Genomic DNA, 20,941 nt, shown 5'->3' on the forward strand with positions numbered 1-20,941 from the left:
TCCCTCCCCACCCCACCCCCAGCTGATGTAGAATGTTGCATTAGTCATGTCACACCCCTTCCCAGTGGCAGATGAGGATTGCTGCTATATAAGGCAATCTGACTGGGGAGTCAGGATTGAGGGAGTGACATCAGAGGATTGCACAGATAAGACTCTGGGCAGTGTCCTACCCTCATGGCCTAATATGGGCCAGGGCTCTTGTCTGACTGGTTGAAATTCAACCAGCCAAGAGAGGTCTAAAGGTCCCATGTATCAAAGACAGTGAGCTATACTCTGGTTAACAGCTTCATTTTTAAGGTCAAGTAGGTAGAGCAATAGGACACAAAGATTTTCTTAAATAAAAATGCTGATCTGGGCCCTTTCCCAGACAGCACTACAGGAGACCCTCGCTAGCTAGCTAAAGAAAACCCTCAAGGGCAAAAGGATAGACATGTAGTCCCATCATCTCCTCCTTTTCCCTGGCTACTCCTACTTCACCAGGGGAACTGACACCTTCGCCACATCCCAGGGTTGGGAGTTTAATGTTTGCAAGATGCAGGGAAGATGGGGAACATGTTCACAAGAACTATTCATGCTCTGTAACTTTAATCTGCAGAGCTATCATTTTCATCTTATCTTCAGATGGTGTAAATCAGCAGCTTCAGTGGAGCTATGCCCATTTAGCCAAGCTACATCTGGCCCAGACAGCATTTATAGTCACCATACCCAGATACTGGAAATTCAACCTATTTTTCCCCAATACATTTCTCTAGATAAGCTTACCATTTTCTCCAGTACAAAAGGAGTATCTGTTGTCCTGTTCGAAGTTGGAGGTTGTGCTGCACCAGAAGTGTCCATCCGAACGGCCTTCCGTGGTGCAAGAATAGAAAGTCTTCCCACCATAGGTGAATGGCAGAACACACGGTTCCCCATTAGAATTGCCACCATAGGTTTGGGTCACAGCTTTAAACAAAGCAAACCACAACATTACATTACGGCTCAGTGTCCCCACTCCAGTTCTTCATGCCCTAAAGTAACTCTAGCTTCTCTGGACCAAATCCTCAGCTGGTATAAATGGCACTGACTTCAATTGTCCCAGGCCAATTTATACCAGCTGAGGATCTAGCCCTGTAACATCATCATTCAACCTACACCCTCCCCCAGAAACATACTGCTGCAACTTAGTTTGAATAAAGTTGCTAATTCTGCATCCCATAGCTTTATTCTCCCACTGCCATATGTATGTAACAAAATGGGAGTTACTTCTGTCCTACAGAACCAGGCCCCAAATAATCAAAACCAGGAAGAAATTTTGATTCTTTCCTTTCCCTTCTCCAAGCCCCTTGCTGTTCCTCATTTTGCTCTTCAGAACACCCTTCTTATACATTCCCCAGGATCCTACTTTCCAGTGCGGGACAAAAACCCCCATGGGGTTCTCTCTCCCATCAATGCACGTAGGAGCCATGAACATTAAGACACGTTATGAGTGTTGACTTAGGAGAGCGTGTCCTTATGTCTTTAGAAACTGGGCTTCACTACAAGTGAAAACAACAGCTGAAATTCTGTTAGTGCCGGATGCACTGAAGTCAGTCAGACTCTTTCCACTGACTTCAGCGGGCTTTGTATCAGGATCTTAGTTCAGAGGCTGCACTAAAGACAATTATGTAGTTAAAATCCTTTTGCACGTTGGTCCCAATCCAACAAAGCACTTAAAGACCGACTTCAATGGGACTACTCACAGAGTTAAAGCTACGCACCTGCTCAGAGTTTCGCTGCACTGGGGCCTTGATTTGTCTAGGCGTGAGCATTAAAAGAAAAGCTCATACCTGTCTCCTGGCAGCTGACACCATTGCCCAGGCAAGTACAAAGCATCTGTTGGCTGCCCTGTGTCTTGAGCCACTGCATCCCAACAGAGTACACCACCCCACTGTCAGTAACGCAGTGACCATACGGCTGAGGCTGGGGTTGAGGCTGGGGCTGGTAAAGTGCAGTTCGTACATCTGTGAAGGTTGAGGATGCAGATCCTGAGGCAGAAAATGTTAGAAAAGAGGGAATAAGCAGCAGCCTTTAAATCCAAAAAATAAGGAACAGAAAATCTAGGTTAAGTGCTATGCTGGGATGGCGAACTGCGGCCAGTGGGAGCTGTGATCGGCCGAACCTGCGGATGTGGCAGATAAACAAACCAGCCTGACCCGCCAAGGGCTTTCCCTGGCAGACCATGGGCCAAAGGTTGCCGATCCCTGGTGCAGACAAAGCATTAGACTAAATAATCATTGTTTTGGCTTTCAGAGGTACTAGATCACGTTAAAAAATGACAAACCTTGCATTTTTGGAGCTCTACAGGTATTTTTGGATTTGTTAATAATACCAGAATCTCAAGAAAGATAAACCAGGTGACAATTTCCCTTTAAAAGCATTTAACTTTCTTAGGCATAATTATCTGCAGATATTTTTATTAATCGCTTTCCATTTTCATAACATTTGTTTGCACTTCAATTGGTAAATTTCAACATAAAAACAAATAAAAAAGAATCTCTATCCATGCTAATGATCCTCCGCAACAAGAGCGACTGTACAGCCAACAACTGTGACTAGAGCAGGTCAAAAAATGCCAGTTGTTTTTCACAGGAAATTTTTTGGGGGGGAAAAACCAAAGTTGTAAGATTTAAAGTTTCTGATGAAAATGTTTTGCTGTTTTGGATGACAAACTGAAATTAAAAATGGAAACAAACGAAGAAAGGAAAGAAGGAGGAAAAAAAACCCAAACTGAAAAACTGGGTGGATTGTTTTTTCTTTTCCAGTTTTTCACCAAAAACCTGAAAAATCTCCAAAGAAACAAGTTTTTTCATGAAAAGTCTATTTTGGGAAAAAAACCACCATTTTCCATCAAAAAAATATTCTCAAAGGAAAATTTTCAAGCAGCTTTAGTTAAGAGTAATATGGAAAGAGACACAGAGGCCTCTTCTACACTTGGAAACTTTTGCTAAAATTTCCCACTTTTCCTACCATCAGTTTAGCTCTACCTGCAACAGCCCATATGGGAGCAAAAGTATAGGCAAGGCTTTGACAACCACTGGAGTTTTAAAAGCACAGCGTGGTTTAGATCTGCTCAGAGCTCTGCTCTTTAAGCACTACAGGTTTCCTGGAGTCTGTCTACACTAGCATTCCCACCACGGGGTGGAACTGGTGATAGCAAGAGTAGGAAATTATTAACACAAAACCTAGTTTATATCCACTCCAGGGAAAAAGCTAGATTTACACATTAAAAGCAGAAATAGATCATTAAAATGACAAAGAACCTTTAGAAGCTGAATATTTTGCTATAAACCTAGGACAGAGGACAGTGTACACCAGGAAACTAAATAAACCCCATACCAAAGATCACAAAGGATCTGATATACAAAATACAATTTATTGAACACATAAGTGCCTTCTTGACATTTCTACATATTAAAGCTTGAGCATAAGTGGGTGTGTTTATCTTGCCAGAAGAATAGTTTAACTTCTGACAGCCACAAGATCTGCAAGTTTAAATTCAGGAAATTTAAAGTAAGTCACTCTGTAGAAAGCCTATAGATTTCAAAAATATTAACCCAAAGTGCCGCATTTTCAAGATATAGCCTCTATTTATAGGTCCATAAATCTGTGCATGCTAATTTTTTTTGGCACGTTTGAACATGCTCATGTTCTAATCTGCATGTGCGTAAATGAATTCTGTCATTTGCTCATGCACAAAAGATGACAATTTTTAGTCTCCTGTCAAATTTTGACCTTAAATATTGCAGATCTTCCTCTCGCAAAACTCGTTAACTTTGACAAGATTTTTGCCTAAATCAGTGTTGTGTGATTCAGCACAAAACCTTTTGTGTGTGACTTGTATTGTTCAGTGCCCCCACTTACCAATAAGATTTACCACTTACCAATGCCAGGAGTTTGTACAGCTGAATGCCTTTCACATTTCCATTCACCTCTGCCATTACCAGTGCAGATGCACTGAAGCAGGTTTCCTCGGTTATCCTTCTTGCTCCAGGTATCTCCAATTCTGTACGAAGTCTTGGTGTCCTGATCATTGCACCTATCTGCAGAGGAAAGGAAACATTTATAACAAAGGAAGCAAGGCTTAGTTTTTCCTATATTTAGCAGCATGCCAATCACAAAAGCAAATATACTAGGTCCTTTGTTGATATTCCATGACTAATCTTCCACAGTACAGTTTGTCTTCCACTACCAAGCTCCATCACCCCTACCAAGGTATCCATATGCTTTAAAGCCCTGACTGTATTGCAGAAAGGCACATGCTGGGAAGCCACTCTAAAACATTGGATGAAATCCTGGTCCCTTGGAAGTCAATGGCAAAACTCTCATTGATTTAAATGGTAAAGGATTTCACCCAGTGATTTTAAACATTCTTTCCGATAACACCTTTTTGCTCCCAGTGTGGACAAGGCAGAATGGGAAACCAACTCCTGGGTTACTGCCCACTCTTGCGAATAGTTTTCAAAACCATTTTAAGCACCTTGTTCCTTGTCCGTATTGTGGGGAAAACCCTGCTTAAGCTGAAACCAGTTTTAATGTTGTTTAATTCTAAATGGTTTCTTAGCATGGTCATTGCATGCTGTAGACAGGGCCCAGTTGAACCTCGTGGGCCTATTTCACATGGAAGGAACTAAATCCTGTTTGATAGGTAATATCTTTGGGTCAAATTCTTCACCCAGAAATATGCAAGCAACTGCCATTATAGTTAATGGAAGTTTCACATGTGCGTCTGGGAATTCTGTCTTTAAATAATCTACCACCCATGATGAATTGAGCAAATAGGTTCAAATGATAGCATAATAAACTACTTCTAGCTGCATGCAGAGCCACATGGATTAACTCATTCTTCTTCCATTACAGCATTTTACCCTCACATGCAACGGCAACTCGATACAATAACGCACATTTAATCATGGGTCAAAAACGCTTTCATCTACTATATAAACAACTGTGGAATGAGGTACGCATCACTTCAGATCGCCAATGCGCTAGAGTACATTGGGTCAAAAACTAACATGTGGCAAACACATTAACCAATCACAGTAGATAAAATGACACAGTGCTGTGTATTTGCCAAGAAAGTGGTAAGTAGCTACAGGGCTGGTAATGTATTTATACGTATATGAAAATGTGGACACTTGCCCTCGAAAGATCAGGTGTCTCAGGATGGGCACCCAAGAATTTAGGCACCCAAATCACTAGTTACTTTGGAAACTCTTAGCCATAACACTTATATTTTATCCACACATCAGTACTTACACTACTGTGTGGGCCACAACTATCATTTTACACTTAGACAATGTATTTATAGATGTGAGTCCATTTTGGAAGCAAAACCCATTTTTTTCCAACAATGAATAGGTTGCAATTTCCTATAAGGTCCAACAGTAGACTCCAGAACTGTGAGATGAAGGACACTGCCTAATTGTTTGTGTTGATTATAATAACTTCGAAGCTTGCACATAACATGTTCTCTTTCTGCTTTGTCCATTCCCATTTGACAATTAATTATTTTCCCCCCCATGTGTTTTCAAACAGAGTCGAAATGGTCAAGGCTGGTTTTGTTTCATCGCTTATTTCTTGACTAACCTCTCTCCAGAACTTTGACTTTAATCCCAAACCTCTATGTGTTTTACTTCTTTACAGTTCTATTGTTTATATTAGCAAAAAGCTATTAGCTTTGTATCTCAAGGCAATTGGGCATGAGACCATTTAAAGGCTACAGAGGAAGATCTCAAAACCCACATAACAAAGGTACAAGAGACCAGGTCAAATTACCTTGGGGCAGATGTACAGCTGGTGCAAATTGTCATAGCTCCACAATGGAGCTTGTTTTACAGTACAGTCATACTAGAAGAGAAGGCAATAAGCAGAACTAACTTGTAAAGGCCCCATTTACATTTCATAGGCCAATCCACTGGGATATTTTGCAATACTGTAGTTGCATTGGTACATAGTTGGAGTGTAAAAGTGATGTGCTGGTGTTAAAAGATCTTTGCACAATTGCAGAGTGTTTACACTAAAAGTTCACACCATTACCAAAATCCTCAGTGTAGACAAAGCATTAGACTAAATAATCATTGTTTTGGCTTTCAGATGTACTAGATTATGTTAAAAAAATGACAAACCCTGCATTTTTAGAGCTCTACAGGAATTTTTGGATTTGTTAATAATACCAGAATCTCAAGAAAGATAAACCAGATGACAGTTTCCCCTTTAAAGGCACCGTCTCTCCATGGGGGCAATTCTAGGCCAAACTGTGTATGGTCTGTAACCCAGCACAATTCCATTGACTTCCTTGTGGGATATGTGGAGTGTAAATCAGTGCATAATTTAACCCACTAGATAGCCATTTAGCCTATACGTATATTTCCCAAAAGCTTGCTGTATAAAGCACAGCATGGACCCAACAAGATAACCACTTATCGACCTGCACGGAGAGCTAACTCAAATGCATCCACAAGGGGTATGGGATTCCAGAACAGGATATGGCAAATGCCATTCGCAAATTTTTGCTTGTGACCCATTCTTATGTTACAGTTTGATCTGGTCACCCCATACAATTTGTTTTGGTGAAGTCCAATACTACGCCTACTTCTCTATGTAATATCAAGCACATCACACGCTTGAAGTTGTCTCCCTTTGTCTTACTTAAGTGTCTCAGCTTGTGCATTCTGGGCCCCAAAGAAAGGATAAGAAAAGGCATCATTTTAGAACCTGAGCTTCAGCAGAATGAAGTGCACCTTGGCCATTCTGCATAGCGTTGGCAAGAGAAAATCGATACGTACTTCTGGAGGTACAGGTGATATGTCCATTGCCTTCGCCTAAGCAAGTGCAGTCCACCATCATCCAGCCTTGGTAGGGCTTCTCCCAGGTCTCTCCGACAACATAGGATGTCCCAGCAGCGTTATCGTAGCATCTCTCAGCTGTGGGAATGGAGGAAAAAAGACAGGGTTTTCGTGTTTGTTTTAAACATTTCTAAAAACCAGGGGCTCTCATCCTGGGGATGGCAACCCCCTGGGAGTCACAAACAGGTGTCCGGGGGGGTCATGACTACCTTTGCCTTCCCATATTGGTAGATGGGAGGAGGCCGCCAGAAAAAAAAAAAAATGTACCAGGTGAAGTTAGATCAGGCTAAAGGCCTGAATCAGTTCAAATGAGCATCCTTTGTTTTAATATAGGATTCTTCAATGACATCTGTTAAATACTTCTGAAGCCTGATCTCTCAAAGAAATGTGTCAAAAATCACTACGTACCTAGAGGTTTGCAGGTCCATTCCCCTTTCCCGTTACCCAGACACACACATTCTAACATGTAGCCACCTGTCTCGTGTGGTCTGCGCCAGGTATCGCCAATCTTGTAGGACTGACCCCCTTCATGGCACCGATCTGTGGCAAACAGAAAATGGTTTAGTCATCACCTAGTTGAGAATTGGGTCTGTGTATATTCACCGTAGAATAGCAAACAATCCAATCCCCTGTCATTTAAACGGCATCCTCTTCAGGCATCCCAAGGCAATGTGAAATGAACTTTTGGCGAAGATAAATGCCAAGAGGAAAAGAGTTATTGTCAGGGAATCAGGGCCTGCAGCAGAGGTAATCTCCAGGCGGCCTCATCAGTACAGCTGGCTTGCCGCAGGCTCCCTGATTGGCCATGCCGCCTGATTGGCTGCAGGCACTAGGAGGCTGGCTGTTAAACCAGCCGCAGCAATTTACTGGCTGTTTGATGCTCACGCCCACCACTGTTTCTACTCCTGCCTTATCTTGGGCCTCTGCCTTGAGCCCCTCCTTGCCTTCTCCCCTGCTTGCTCCAATTCCTGCCATCTGGTTTGACCTGGCCTTTGGCTCCTGACTCTCACTTAACACTCGGTTCTGTATCCAGTTCCTGCCCCTCCAGTTTGACCCTGGGCTTTAGCTGCTGACTCCGGCTCTGAGCCTAGTCCTTGGGGGCCCGATGCCTGCTCTAACCACTAGGCTAGACCACCCTCATTCCGGTTGGCTGACAATTATTGTCAAAGGGCGGCGCTTTCTTGAACGTCAAAGAAAGAGAGTTCCAAATAGAAGAGTCACTGATGCTTTCTGAAGTTCTTCAGTCACCCACAGCACTCAGGTGAGACTTTGGGGTTTCATCAAAAACATTTTTTTTTTGCAGGAAAACATCTCTTTTTTTAAATGATTTCTTTAGGCTTTTTGGTAGAAAATTGCTAAAGAAAAGAAATTAAATTTTCTTCAATTTCAAATCACATTTTTCATTTTGTTTTAGTTTACAATTTTTTGTTTTATTTCAGTGTTTAAAAACCAAACCAAAACTTTCTCTTCAAGTTTAATTGAACTGAAAACTTTGGAGTCAAATCAAAACAAACTTTCATTTCATTTAGACATTCCCACAAAAGTTTAAAAATTTCAAATAAATTATTGTTCCATTTTCTTTAAAAAGCTGTGTTTTTCAACTAGCTCGATTTAGGCCTGTTGAATTACCTAGAACCAGGAGGCCCAAGAGAGCTAGCCAGAATTTTGAGAACAAGGGGCAGGACCTTATAGTTGATATTCTGATATTAATCCAGCTAAATCTAAAATTCAATGCGCTGACAAACTGTAGGCCAATTCAAAGACCTGGATGGCAGTGTTATGATCAGATGGATTTGTAATAAATACATTTTGGATCCACTAGTTAGCACAGTTCCATTTGCGGAAAGAACAGCAAGTGGAGTATTGCAAGGGCTGAGTCTGAATGGATAAGGATCATAGCACTGATCAAGATTCAGAGGCACCTGACCTTGGTCTAATTCCTAAAATGACCAAACAATCTGAGCAATAGCAGTGATGGGACACCTAATTCAAAGCCAACTGCAATCACGGGAGTCTTTCCACTGATCTCAGTGTGCTTTGGATCAAATCCACGATGAAGAAATGGAAGTCGGAGATTAACAATCATTTAACATCTTGAACCGGAAATCTCCCATTACTGATTCTGGGCCAAACTCAGCCCTGCCCAATGCAACTCCACTGAATGCAGGGCAGAACTAGCCCCTTGGCCTTTGCAGGATTTCCTTCCATCCGATATTGAGAGTTCATGTCTGATGTCCTATGGGAAGTATCCAGCACTGCATGTTGCAAATAAACGACAAACCAAACCAAACCTGCTATTGTATGAAAGATGCAATAAAGCTGTGATTCTCAAAAACAGCACAGGGACTGGGAAATCTAAACCCAAATGTACTGATAGAGTGCTCTTCATCTACGGTAGCAGAAACTGTTTTGCAGAGAGAGTCTAAATCAGGAGCTAAAGAGAAGTGGTTAAGAAGTGACTTAAAGAGAGACCCAACAACTCAAAGGAAAGGCGCTCCAGATAAAGAGGCAACAAAAGGAAAAGGTGAGAAGACAGCAGAGGGGGAGCGGATGGTGAGAAAGCCAAGACAGGAGAAGCATAATGGGTAAGAAGCACATTGGGAATGGTCTGAGAGATCACAACCTGGCCCCCTGAATCTCCAGCACACAGATTCTCAGAGTGGGTGTCACTACAGAGGCCACGTTAAGGGACACATCCTCAGCTGGTGTAAATCGGCACAGATCTATTAATGTCATTGAAACTATGTTGATTTTCACCAGCTGAGGATTTGGCCTTCATTCTCTGCAGTGAGTAAACACTGCTCCACTAGAGCTGCCATCAAGAGTCAATGCATCTCTGACATCTGAGCTGAAAGACTTTTTACTAGTCCTATTGGCAGGGCACTAACACACTTATCCCACTATTTTTAACATGCCGTAGATTGGAACATTTGCTCTTAAAGGCCCAGTCCTGCTAGCCTTGCTCACACAAATAATTCCATTAACTTCCATGAGGCCGTTCATAGAATATCAGCGTTGGAAGGGAAGAGGATGAGCTTTTTCAAAGGAAAGACTCCAGTTGACTTCAGTGGGCTTTGCATCAGTCCCCATGCTCCTAAGTAATAAGCAATTCTGCACTGCACTTGGGGCTGTCATGTCAACCTCTCAGGAACATGCACAACACTGAAGAGCAATGGCTCAAGCAACATGATCTTTGTTACATACTTGCAATGGTGCAGCTGATTCGCCCACGTCCAGCCCCGATGCAGGTACAGTCCCAGATCATGGAGTCTTTGGGGCGCTCATAAGTCTCCCCTACCCGATAGGTAGATCCAGTGTATTTGTCAAAGCAAGTTTCTTCAGCTGAGGGGAAAATAAAGTCCATGTGATGATTAATTAATGTGCAGGCTGTAGCAGTCAAATTGCAAGAACACAAACCACATGCACTCCTATTCCCCTCCCTCCCTCACCACTGTTTTTCCTTATACAGGAAAATTCAGATGTGTCTAGTTTTCTCTGAAGAGTAACAGCCACATATTAGTGTGGCAGCATGAAAGTCGGCAGAGTGGAATTCATTCAAGCACTGAGGGCTCACAAAAGGCCCTCTACCCAACTGCAAACCAGCTGATTTGTGCTGCATCAGCAACAAAAGACAGCCATAAACCATCTCATCAGTTAAGATAGGTTTATGGCTGCTTTGAATCACCAAAGCAGACCAACACAGCCAGAGCAAACCAGTGAATACAGCCCAGTAAATAAAGTTCAGTTTGATTATCCAAATGTCCCTGTTACCCCAAACAGGGTCACATCTCCCCCAACATCTGTTACATTTAAAAATCCCTCTGTTATCCAAAACCTAAATTTTATCCAAATTTATTCCATGTCTCCCTATGACACTTAGATAGTTGAGATCAAAATAATCATAAATCGGTATAAGAATAATTACTCCAACCTTACACCCAACTATGCAAGTTATGCTCATATGCAAGTTAGAAGGACTGTGAAACAAGTTGCAAATGAAAGTCAACTTTTAAAATGTTTTTAAAAAACATTTGACAACATAAGGCTATGAAATGCATATTAACAGTTACAGACAATACAATCAAACAAAAAGTTTAGAGAAGTCAGAGCTGAAAAGTTTGGCTCCAGATTTGCTGTGTACTCTGCATTTGTTAGGGATTTCAAATCTAGGGTCAGGTCAGATTATAGAGATGAAGCTGGCTGCAAAGTTCAGATTCAGATCCAAACTTCAGGTTGAATGTTATTTGGGCCCAGGGTTCTGATTGCAGGCCCATGTCTAATGAAGACTACCTCTTAAAATCTCAGGCCAGATCCTCAGTGTAAATGCTCTCCTGCCCATTAACGTGAGCAGAGAGTCTGATCTGTGGTCTACCGTTTTTTTAAGGCTTATTTTAATTGGCCTCACAACCCATTTTTCATTCATCATGACTCCTACCAACTTACCTTCAGGCTTGCTTTCGCAGTTAAAGCCTCTGCTTCCCCCATAGCAGGTACACACGAGCATGTTCCCCAGGTAAATGCGTTCCCATTGTTGGCTTATCTGATAATATCTCCCATTATCATAACAGCCCGCTGAAAAAGAAACAGAAGTCTTGGGTTACATTAGCCTCCTTCAACCACAGAGCTCCAAACAAAAGTCAAAAAGGAGAGTTAAATCATGCGTGGACTATACATTAGGTCATGATCCTGCATTCTTTGCACATACAAAACTCCCACTGAGACAATGGGAGTCTGGGATACACAGAGAAAGCAAGATCAGGCACCTGAATGTCAATCTACACCACATTAAATATTGTAGTAACTGTACAGGAGTTGAGAGAGACTTTGAAACAAAGAGTTAATAGACTCAGAATCTCATCTAGGGCCTGATCCAAAACTCCATTCAAATCAGTGGAAAGACTGCCACTGACTTCAGTGGGCTTTGGATAGATTCCAGCCGCTGTAGGATTGTTTTCCAGGTTTACACTTACAAGCGTTTTGTCCAGGTCAGTTCTAAGTGTGCCAAGCAGCAGGGCTTCCACCACATCCCTTGAGAGATCATTTCACAGCCTGATAGATCTTTGTGCCAGGAAGTTTTTCCCTGATGCAGCCTCAACTTCCCCAGATGCTTTCAAAGGTCACGGCAGCAATTGTTCCAGCAAACATCTCCCAAATTGTGTTTGCAGATAGAGTGTTTTAGTGTTTTGCTTTAAGGTTATTTTTAATTACATGTAATAATAAAACTATTGTTTTCTTAAGTAAGGGCTCTAATGAAATTCATATACCCAGAACTGAAACAGGAAAATATCAGCTGTTTAGTTCAAATAAAAGTTTGGCATATACATTTCATCACCATTTGCTGTAACTAAAACAGATCCCGTTACACTATACTTCTGCCTTAGTGACAAAAAAACACAGGGGCAAATTATGCTATGCCTACTTGAGTAGTACCACTGGGGCTACTCAGAGTCAACTGCTTAAGGAAGGGTGGCAGAATTTGCCCCACTTGGGCTGGAACCGGGGAGCAGCAGAGAGTAACTCACAGACATTCAAAGGCAAACAGAAAACTTTCCCCAAGCTCACTAGTGCACCGCCCGCAAGTCCCTCGCTCTCTCGAGGCAGGGCTCGTTGCAGCCTGGCTTGGAAGCGCTAAAAGGGACTAAAATCTGACCCAGCTGCTGGAACCACTGAGATCACTTTGGATCTCCACTGATCCCCGAATGCACAAAAATGCACCTACACCCAGGGCTGCAGCCCGCGTCGGGAGGTTTTGGCTTGGTTTCTAAAGTCCACTGTTGGACCCCCAAGTCTCCCCGACAGCTGCGGCAGTGTCCCCCCCCCCCTTTGCGGCGGATCTGTGCCCCCAGATACTCACGTTTACTCTGGCTGCTTGGAACCTGTGGCTGGACTATTTGTTGCGTTTGCCTCCTGGTTTTGGCTCCCTTGGGTTGCGAGCTTTGCACCCCGGTCCCCAGGCACAAGGCAAGCAGCAGCAGCCGCAGCCGCCACCCCGGGCTACTGGGCATCGTCCAAGGCTGGCGAGAGAGGGAGGGAGGGGGAGACAATGGCACTCGGGAGAGACGCGGGCTCGTGGCTCTTCAGGCTGCAAGCCCCGGGCAAGCCGCTCTCATCGGGCTCTTCTCCCGGCCGGGGCAGGGACTTGGCGGCTCCCGCTGCACTTTCCTGCCGGGCTCTTTCTCCTCCTCCAGCCTGCGAGGGAGCGGCAGAGGGCCGGCGCCAGGGGGTTTATATAGGCCCCTGCCCCGGGGACCCCCCGGCAGGGCTGGCTGCAGAGAGGGGGCGGGGAGGAGGGTCCCCACCAGGACACCCCTTTGCCTCTCTGATTGGTCCAGGCTCCTGGCTGACGTCATGGGGGGGGCGCATCCAGCCGCGAACAGCAGCAGATGCTGCTCGCGGGAGCGGCCGCTCCAGCGCTGGGGGCGGGCGAGGGTTTCTCGAACTGCCCCGGAAACTTGGCTAAGTTGGGGGGCAGGCGCCGGGCAGGGATCCTGGCCCATCCCTCAAACTCCCTCAGCTTCGCAAAGCAGAGGATGCTGAGACATGAGAGGTGGGGAAGACCTGGGAAGTCAAATCATAGCCCCCCCCACCAAGGGGCCAGTGCAGGGGCTCTTCATTCCCTTCACTGTACTGCGAGGGGGGGGGGAATAGTGAAAATCAGCCCAAAGGAAAAATCAGTCTTTATTTTAATATATATATATATATATATACTGTAGACACTGAAAGCACCCACATAATTTTGGCAGCCTTGAAAGGTGTTCACAAAAAGCACTGGAAACACTAAAAAAAAAAAAGTTTTTTTTAAATAAACCCCTCTCCTGCTCCCTGCAAGCTTATCCATGGGGGACCTGAGGTATTACACATTTAGTACAAGAGAAGCATTATTTGCACATCTCTAGAAACTAGCCATAAATAGAAATACCAAAAAAATCAGGGGAAACTTCCCTCCCCCCCGAAATTAGAAACCCTACCTGTATTTCTTGATTCCTTTTCTAGTCTAGTGTTAATGACTCAAGGCAAAGGTCTGTCATCACTTCCCTTGGAAATTGTGTTGGCATTTTAAACCCTTTGTTCATAAGCAAACCTGACACTCCATATTTTGGTGGGTTTGGGGGGGAGGGGAGAAGGGAGTCTAAAATGTTTGCCTATTTTTTTCATCCCATCTTTATTTATCTCTGACCCAATGGTTGAGATTCACTTTTGACTACTGGACAAGAACCATTACTACAGGGTTTTCTAACATCCAAATCCCAAACCTGGCAGCATTTGAGAGCTGGGGTGCGGGGGGGGGAGGGAAGAGAGAGAAGAGAGAAACAATAAAGAAGATAAACAATAAACAATAAAGAGAGAAACACCTCTTTTAATTCCCTTGAAATAAATGAAACTGAAAATAAAATTCTCTGGAATAATAAATATTTTGCTAACAAAAGGGCTGAGCCTCTCAGATAGAAGAGTTTGTCAGAGTTCTGAATCTTAACTGCTGAACTTAAGTTTGGTTAGCAGATGTTAGAATTATTTTCAGTTGCCTCAGTCCTCTATATCCTTGTCAAGACCTTGAGGGTCCCTTCTTTTCTTTTGCTTCACAGTCATCCTCCAACCTAAAAATCTTGCTTTGTGGTCATGATTCTCTTCACCAATAGGAACTGGACAGAACTTCACTTGTGCCACTCCTCAAAGAGCTGGGGAAGTTACTGCAGATCAAATCACTCCATGCCTTCTTCCCCAGGGTGCTTCTTAACAGCCCCTGGTGAGCAAGATCCAAGAGCCAGCAGTCACAGGTGGATCTCCTGCATGGTAGTGGGAAGGTCACATTGCCACCATTGTAATGGTACTTAGTAATTCTTTCCTCTCAGCCATTGATAACATTGAACGTTTACCAGTGCTGCGGGGTTGAGCAATGCGGTTTTGTTCTTAAATCCACTTCATCTTCTGGAAGCCCTGGGAAGGAGAACTGTGGGTGTTTTGGGGAGCTGAAAAATCCACACCCCAAAGCCAGAATACAGACATGCAACCTCCCTCACCCTACAGCTTGTAGGCTGGAGCACCGACACTGCCCTGTGTGTACCCCTTGTTGTTGTGGTGTGTTTAGGGTCACTGGATCCATGCCAACATGGTTACGTTAGCCTGCCCCTGACTAGCCACCTTCTCTGATGGCCGACACGAGGCCCTCATGTGTGGCCAGTACACTTGCAGCCCCAGTGTGCTGCAAAAATGGTGCTGAGGTTTTTTTGCAGTCGCCCATCATGCTACGGATAAATATCAGCCATGATGATCAGCAAGGCTTCAATAACAGTTTTGCCATTATTTCTTAATTACCAAGGCCCAGATGCGCAAAGATATTTAGATGCCTAACTCCCATTGAAATCAATTGCAGTTAGGTGCCTAAATGTCCTTGAGGATCTGGGCCCAAATGCCTTGGGAGCCACCGCTGCATGTCATGAGCATTCTTAACAGAGAAATAATTAACCCAACAGGCTGGACTGGTTCCTGATCTATTAGGTCAGTTCATCTGACATGCCTGGATGCTAAATGCCACATGCTGCCCTCAGTCTGTTTGCTAAATTCTCAGTGATGTCAGTGAGATTTCTACAGGAAGATCAAGTATAATGCAAGATAGAGGTCAAATTCCACATACAACAACTCCTTACTGAGTTATTTGTATTTATTTATTATTTGCAGGAATGTGTCTAGACCCAGTCAGGATCAGGGCCCAATTGTACTAAGTATGGTACTGGAGACACCATCATTAAGGGATGGGCTTCCCAGACAGAGTCTGGGCCGGGTGCTGTGAAACTCTTGTGGTCATGCACAGCAAGTTGGAACCAGACACAGATTAAAGCAGGGCTTTTGCAAGCACATTAAGCACTGAATGATCAGTGAACACCATACTAGGCACTGGATAGACACATTATAAGCTGTTGAGAAACTTACTGCCCTGGGAAATCAGCTCCTTTGTAAACCACCTGACTTTGGTATGTAAAATATATTTGCATTCTTCTGCACAGCGACATTCTACTCAACCTTTACTATGACGTCTTACCTGCTTATAAGTTACAGGAGGCAGAAACTGGACCTGTCAAGCAAGGTAGGTGGGTAAGACAAGGGGAGCTCATCCCTGAAATGGTATATTGTAATCCTCCCCAGTTTTAACGGTTTAGAGCTAAACTATTTTGAGTGATTAAGGATATACTTCTACACAGTACACTCGCCAAACTGTCTGTAGCCATATCAAGGGATGGGGACAGTCTCCTTTAAGAGACACAAATCATCATAAACTGGTAAATACCCAATTTTTTTATGCTGAAAACAGGAATTGATTTTTTTTTAAATATATCTCCATAGCTGAGACCTTGTTTAATGAATGTCATCCCAGAATGCATTTGTATTGCTGATTTGGAATCCCCTGACGAAAGAGATTATGGGAGAGCATTGCTGGGACCTGATGCTATAGAGTAACGATGGTTATTATAGGTTTCAGAGTAGCAGCCATGTTAGTCTGTATTCGCAAAAAGAAAAGGAGGACTTGCATCTGATGAAGTGAGCTGTAGCTCACGAAAGCTTATGCTCAAATAAATTGGTTAGTCTCTAAGGTGCCACTAGTACTCCTTTTCTTGATGGTTATTATGAAAATGAACTTTTCCAGACCCATTTGGAAAGGATCACATTGCTGAGCTGGCCTCAAATCAGAAAACAAATCTGTCAGTTTAGGAAATATACATATGTAATGGGATATCACTTATAGTTATTTGTAGTACAGTAGCACCTGGGGACCCAAACAAGCATCAGAATGCCCTTGTGCTAGGCACTGTATAGACAGAAAACAAAAGACACTTCAGCCAGTGCCACCTAGTTTAAAGTTAGGGTGATTAATCTGGGGAGACTGAAAATGTCTCTTTTGAGCAGCTTGGAAGTTTTTAAAAGACTTTCCTCTCCAGGGGTTTACAATGATGATAGCATCGGTGGTAAAAGAGATGTTTTTAATCACAGAAGATTGGTCTTGCCAAGAACTGCTAATAAAGTTTACACCAATGGAATAGAGGCTGCATGCATGTGATTTGCGGAGTCATTTTGGAGCTGTGGGGGGGGAGTCTTAGAGTGCAGAAAGATTAAAATAGCCAGGTGGGAGACTTCTGCTCAAAAGCATAAGAGCTAAGGATGACAGAGGCTCCGAGGATACAAGGCCAAGTAGTAGACAGAGGTAGGGGACAACAAATGGGTATATTATTATTATTATTAACTATTTGTATTGTGGTAGAACCTCGGACCCCTAGTCACAGACTAGGACTCCATTGTGTAAGGAGCTGTACAAAGACAGAACAAGAAAGCAGTCCCTGCCCAGAGAGCTCAATCTCAGTAGAGGACAATAATTTCTGTGTGGTAGCACTTAAAATGGGCTAGGTACTTTCCAAACACTCAGAAATTACCCCTGCTCCAAGGGGGCTCACAATCTAAGGTGGTCCACGCCATCTAGAATCACTGTCAAGAGCATATCAGGAGTGGGTGCTTAAGATTAGTTTGAAAAATGTGGGTGGACTGTACATGGAGGCAAGCCCCGCAGCCGCTATAAATCAGTTTAGACCCCTTGAAGTCAAGAGTGATATGCTGATTTGTACCAGCCACAGATGTGGCCTGAAACCAACCCAGTATCTGAAAACAACTGGAAATACAGTGCTAGCAAGTGGGTGTCTTCATGACTAATGCCTTGCCACAATACTGTATTACATTTACAAATAGAGAGAAAAATGTACCATTCTCTCATACAGAACCATCAGCTGGAATTTCACAGAATGAAACCAACTGGTAATTTGCCATGGTGCTTAAATTAGCTGTTTATTTAGCCATCACATTATTCCCAATCTTGGCTGATATTTAGTCATACATAAGTATCTCATTTCCACAGGGTTCACTCAAGGAAATAGCTCAGCATCGTTTGGCTGCCTGCTGTTCCAGAAGCTGCCTCTCCCAAAGGAATCTACCCCATTAATCATAACACAACATGTAGTAATTATAACAATACTGCCTACAGTTAAACTTCAAATTTTCCTCCTGCTCTTTTCATGGAGGTTATGTTGTCTCCTTTAGCTTTCTTCAGGCTGCTGCAAATGCATAGGATTAATTTAGTTGTTGATCCAATGGGAATTAAAGAAACAACAGCCTGCTCATAATGATGTGCTTAGTCTGAATTGGTAACCACCTTTCAGTGGCATTTCCTGATCTCTAATAGGACTCAGTGTCCTAAATCTTGCACTTAGTTGCAGATATTTTGATTCATACTGACACTTTGTTTTCCTCTGAAAACATCTTTTATCCCTTTGATTCCTTATTTACTCTAGACACCACATAAGCATGCCTAAGAAGTTCTCCTGATTTTCCTGGCCCAATCAAATCGTCCCACCAATAAAATGTGCACTACTGGGGCAGATTCTGCTCTCCATTGAGTGCATGTGAGAGAGCAGAATTTGCTCGACTGGCTAAGCTCATGCTAATTCCAGACAATACAGAGCGCCCACCAAGCAGGATAGCAACCAACATGTCAAATTATACATTGCTCTTTTAGGAGGCACAGAGGAAATGCGATGCAGTTTTAATTGCCTTTTTCTTCCTTATCTCTCTGTCCAGAACAGGTGATAATCACAGCAAACCTGGATTCCTTTCCCATGACACAGAGATACCTGGAAATGTTGCCTGCAGCTCACGTATTTTACAAGGGCTCCTGCTGTGAGCTGGAACTCTCCTCAAGATCAGAATTTCAAGCATGTGGTGGTTCCATTAGGTCCAGTCAAAGCTTAGTTCATTACAACAGAATCAGGGCTCTTCCGTGGCATGCACAGTACTTCATTCACTCCAAGTGCAACAGTTCTGACACATTCATCCAGGAATCTGGGCCATTTCTGCCTATAGGAATGGTCACGAATGTGGTGACAATGACTTTGAAGTAATAAGCTAAGGAAATCCCTCCCACCTCTCAAAACTATCTGTTTCCTGGCTCTAAATGTTCACTGACAGCAACACAGAAAATCTACTCCCCGCTCCTTTGTGGATTCAATTATTTACCTTGGTCCACAACCTGGAGATATTTGTGAGGCTTCCTACCAATGAGGAACTCTGTAACTGTGGCTCCTGTTCTGCAGCTGGAGCAACCTGAGCCATTCAAAAAACATGAATCAGTCTGGAGGCCCTTCCAAAATCACGATTGGCTTAAAAATCACACGTTTCCAAGTTAAAAATGTGAGGGTTCTTTTTATGTGCCCTTAAAAAAACAAACAAACAAGATTAAGGTGCACTTGGCACATTTTCAGGCTTTTCTCTGCAACCACAAGGGTTAGAAACTTCCATTTTTAAGCTGGGGCTTTAAAAAAAAACTCCACCAAATATCAAAAGACTCACAACAAAATTGTGAGAGGTAGCATCACTGGATCCATGTGGCGGGCCCTGGTTCCCAAGTGAAACCTCATTGACTTTAATGGAGTAATACCAATTTCACTGCCAACCCCAAGAGATCAAAAACCATGAGTGAGACCTCCCCCTCAAATCATTAGATATTAGTGTGTTTTTTGGTCTGTCTTTTGACTGATGAATTCCCCCTACCCATCACAGCATATATGGATCAAAGAGAGAGACAATGTTGCCAACACTCCCACATTTATTGGGAAAGGTGATTTTGGCTCTCACCCCTACACCTGCCCAACCCCTGCTCAGCAATTACCCTGTCCCCCATCCCCAAATCAATCCTGTCCCCCCAAACCCCTCATCACTTCTGCCCATCTCCCACCCCTGACCCCAGCTCACATCTGCTGTTTATGGGGTTCTTCACCCCTCCTCCCCCATGTCTGCGGGTGCTGCAGCAGGGTCCCCCTTCCAGCCTCGCAGGGCAGCTCCGGGGTTCTTCATCCCCCTCTGCCCCTTTCCAAGCCAGGGGGCACGGGAGAGCTCTGCCTGCAGCAGTTTGGATTGGTTGCAGGGCCCCAGGAGGTGGGCAGGTGGCACAGGCAGCCAATCAGAATGGGGTTTCCCCCACAGGTATGGTTGAAATTGACTAGAGGGCCGCAGCTTTGTGTCATCACCAGACAGGTTCCTGCCCTGGTCGAAATCCCATCACTGCAAACACACGGTGAGAGCTGGCCGCAACGTGAGTGTGCACCAGCTGAGCATGTGACCATGGACCTTCCACTTTGGGGACGTCAAGCTGGGATTTTCCAGCGGGTCCAGGGGAGTTAGAGTCACTAGCTCTCATTGGCTCCCCCCACATCACAGCATGTCTAACAATGCAATGGGAAACACCAGCAGCCCTCTCACATATGAGAGCCCTGCCTGATGGGAAATCCCCTCTGATTGGCTGCTCTATGGGGGCCAGCAGCCAATCAGGGCTGCCGCAGGAAGCAGACAGAGCAGAGCTCTCTGGGAGCCTATGTATTCTGATAAGAGCTAAAGAGCCCAGCAGCGCCTCTGCATCTCTCCCCATGCCACCCCGGTCCTCCCCCTTCCCACCATACAGCACCTGCCGGTGCAGGGGCAGAGGAGTCCTTTCCTTTCCCCTATGAAGAGGGCAGCTCAAGGTACCCTGATCCAGCTCCCTCCTCCCCACCAGACCTGGGATAGCAGTTGAAGAACCCCCAAAGCTACAGGAGGACCAGAGGTGAGGCTAGAGGGGGCAATAATAATTTCTGGGCAGGGGGATGGACAGATGTGGGGAGGCTAAATCACTTTTGTAAATGTTGGCACACTGGCAACACTAACTGAAACACACACGCTGGGCAAGGGGAGTTCAAAAATCAAAAGACCCACCACAAACCACCATATCTATTCTCATGATTTTCAACCTTTTCACTTGCAGACCGCTAAAAATTTTCCAAAAAAGAGGAAGACCCCTTTGGAAATCTTAGACAGCCTGTGGACTCCCACAGGTCCACAGACCACAGGTTGAAAACCAGTGATCTATTAAAAAAAAATTATGATTTTGAGGCCAATCTCATGATTTTTGTCAGTGTACCCCATGGATTTGAAACTTGGGGGTTGGCAATACTGAGCTTGGAGCCCCATATCCCACTGGAGTTGCCTAAATCCCTTACAATCCTTTGAAA

The 20,941-nt window shown here is 44.0% G+C and overlaps 1 protein-coding gene across 8 annotated transcripts in view; it reads right to left on the reverse strand.

Annotated features, from left to right (window-relative positions):
* The window catches only part of FN1 (fibronectin 1), a 67,256-nt gene extending 53,950 nt beyond the window's left edge, over positions 1 to 13,306 (reverse strand). For 5 of the 8 annotated variants that reach the window (XM_037911916.2, XM_037911914.2, XM_037911910.2 and 2 more), the window contains exons 1-8: positions 12,718 to 13,139; positions 11,307 to 11,435; positions 10,068 to 10,205; positions 7,272 to 7,403; positions 6,804 to 6,941; positions 3,900 to 4,058; positions 1,806 to 2,003; positions 763 to 942 (exon numbers count right to left, since the gene is read on the reverse strand). In XM_037911916.2, the coding sequence (XP_037767844.1) occupies positions 763 to 942; positions 1,806 to 2,003; positions 3,900 to 4,058; positions 6,804 to 6,941; positions 7,272 to 7,403; positions 10,068 to 10,205; positions 11,307 to 11,435; positions 12,718 to 12,868 (1,225 nt within the window). In that variant the 5' untranslated portion in view covers positions 12,869 to 13,139. Of the gene's footprint in view, positions 1 to 762; positions 943 to 1,805; positions 2,004 to 3,899; positions 4,059 to 6,803; positions 6,942 to 7,271; positions 7,404 to 10,067; positions 10,206 to 11,306; positions 11,436 to 12,717 lie in introns of all 8 variants that reach the window. The other 3 variants (XM_037911911.2, XM_037911913.2, XM_037911915.2) reach the window with 3 other exon arrangements.
* Between the last annotated feature and the right edge of the window lie 7,635 nt (positions 13,307 to 20,941).

Source organism: Chelonia mydas, chromosome 11, assembly GCF_015237465.2.
Source record: "Chelonia mydas isolate rCheMyd1 chromosome 11, rCheMyd1.pri.v2, whole genome shotgun sequence".
Lineage (NCBI taxonomy): Eukaryota > Metazoa > Chordata > Testudines > Cheloniidae > Chelonia > Chelonia mydas.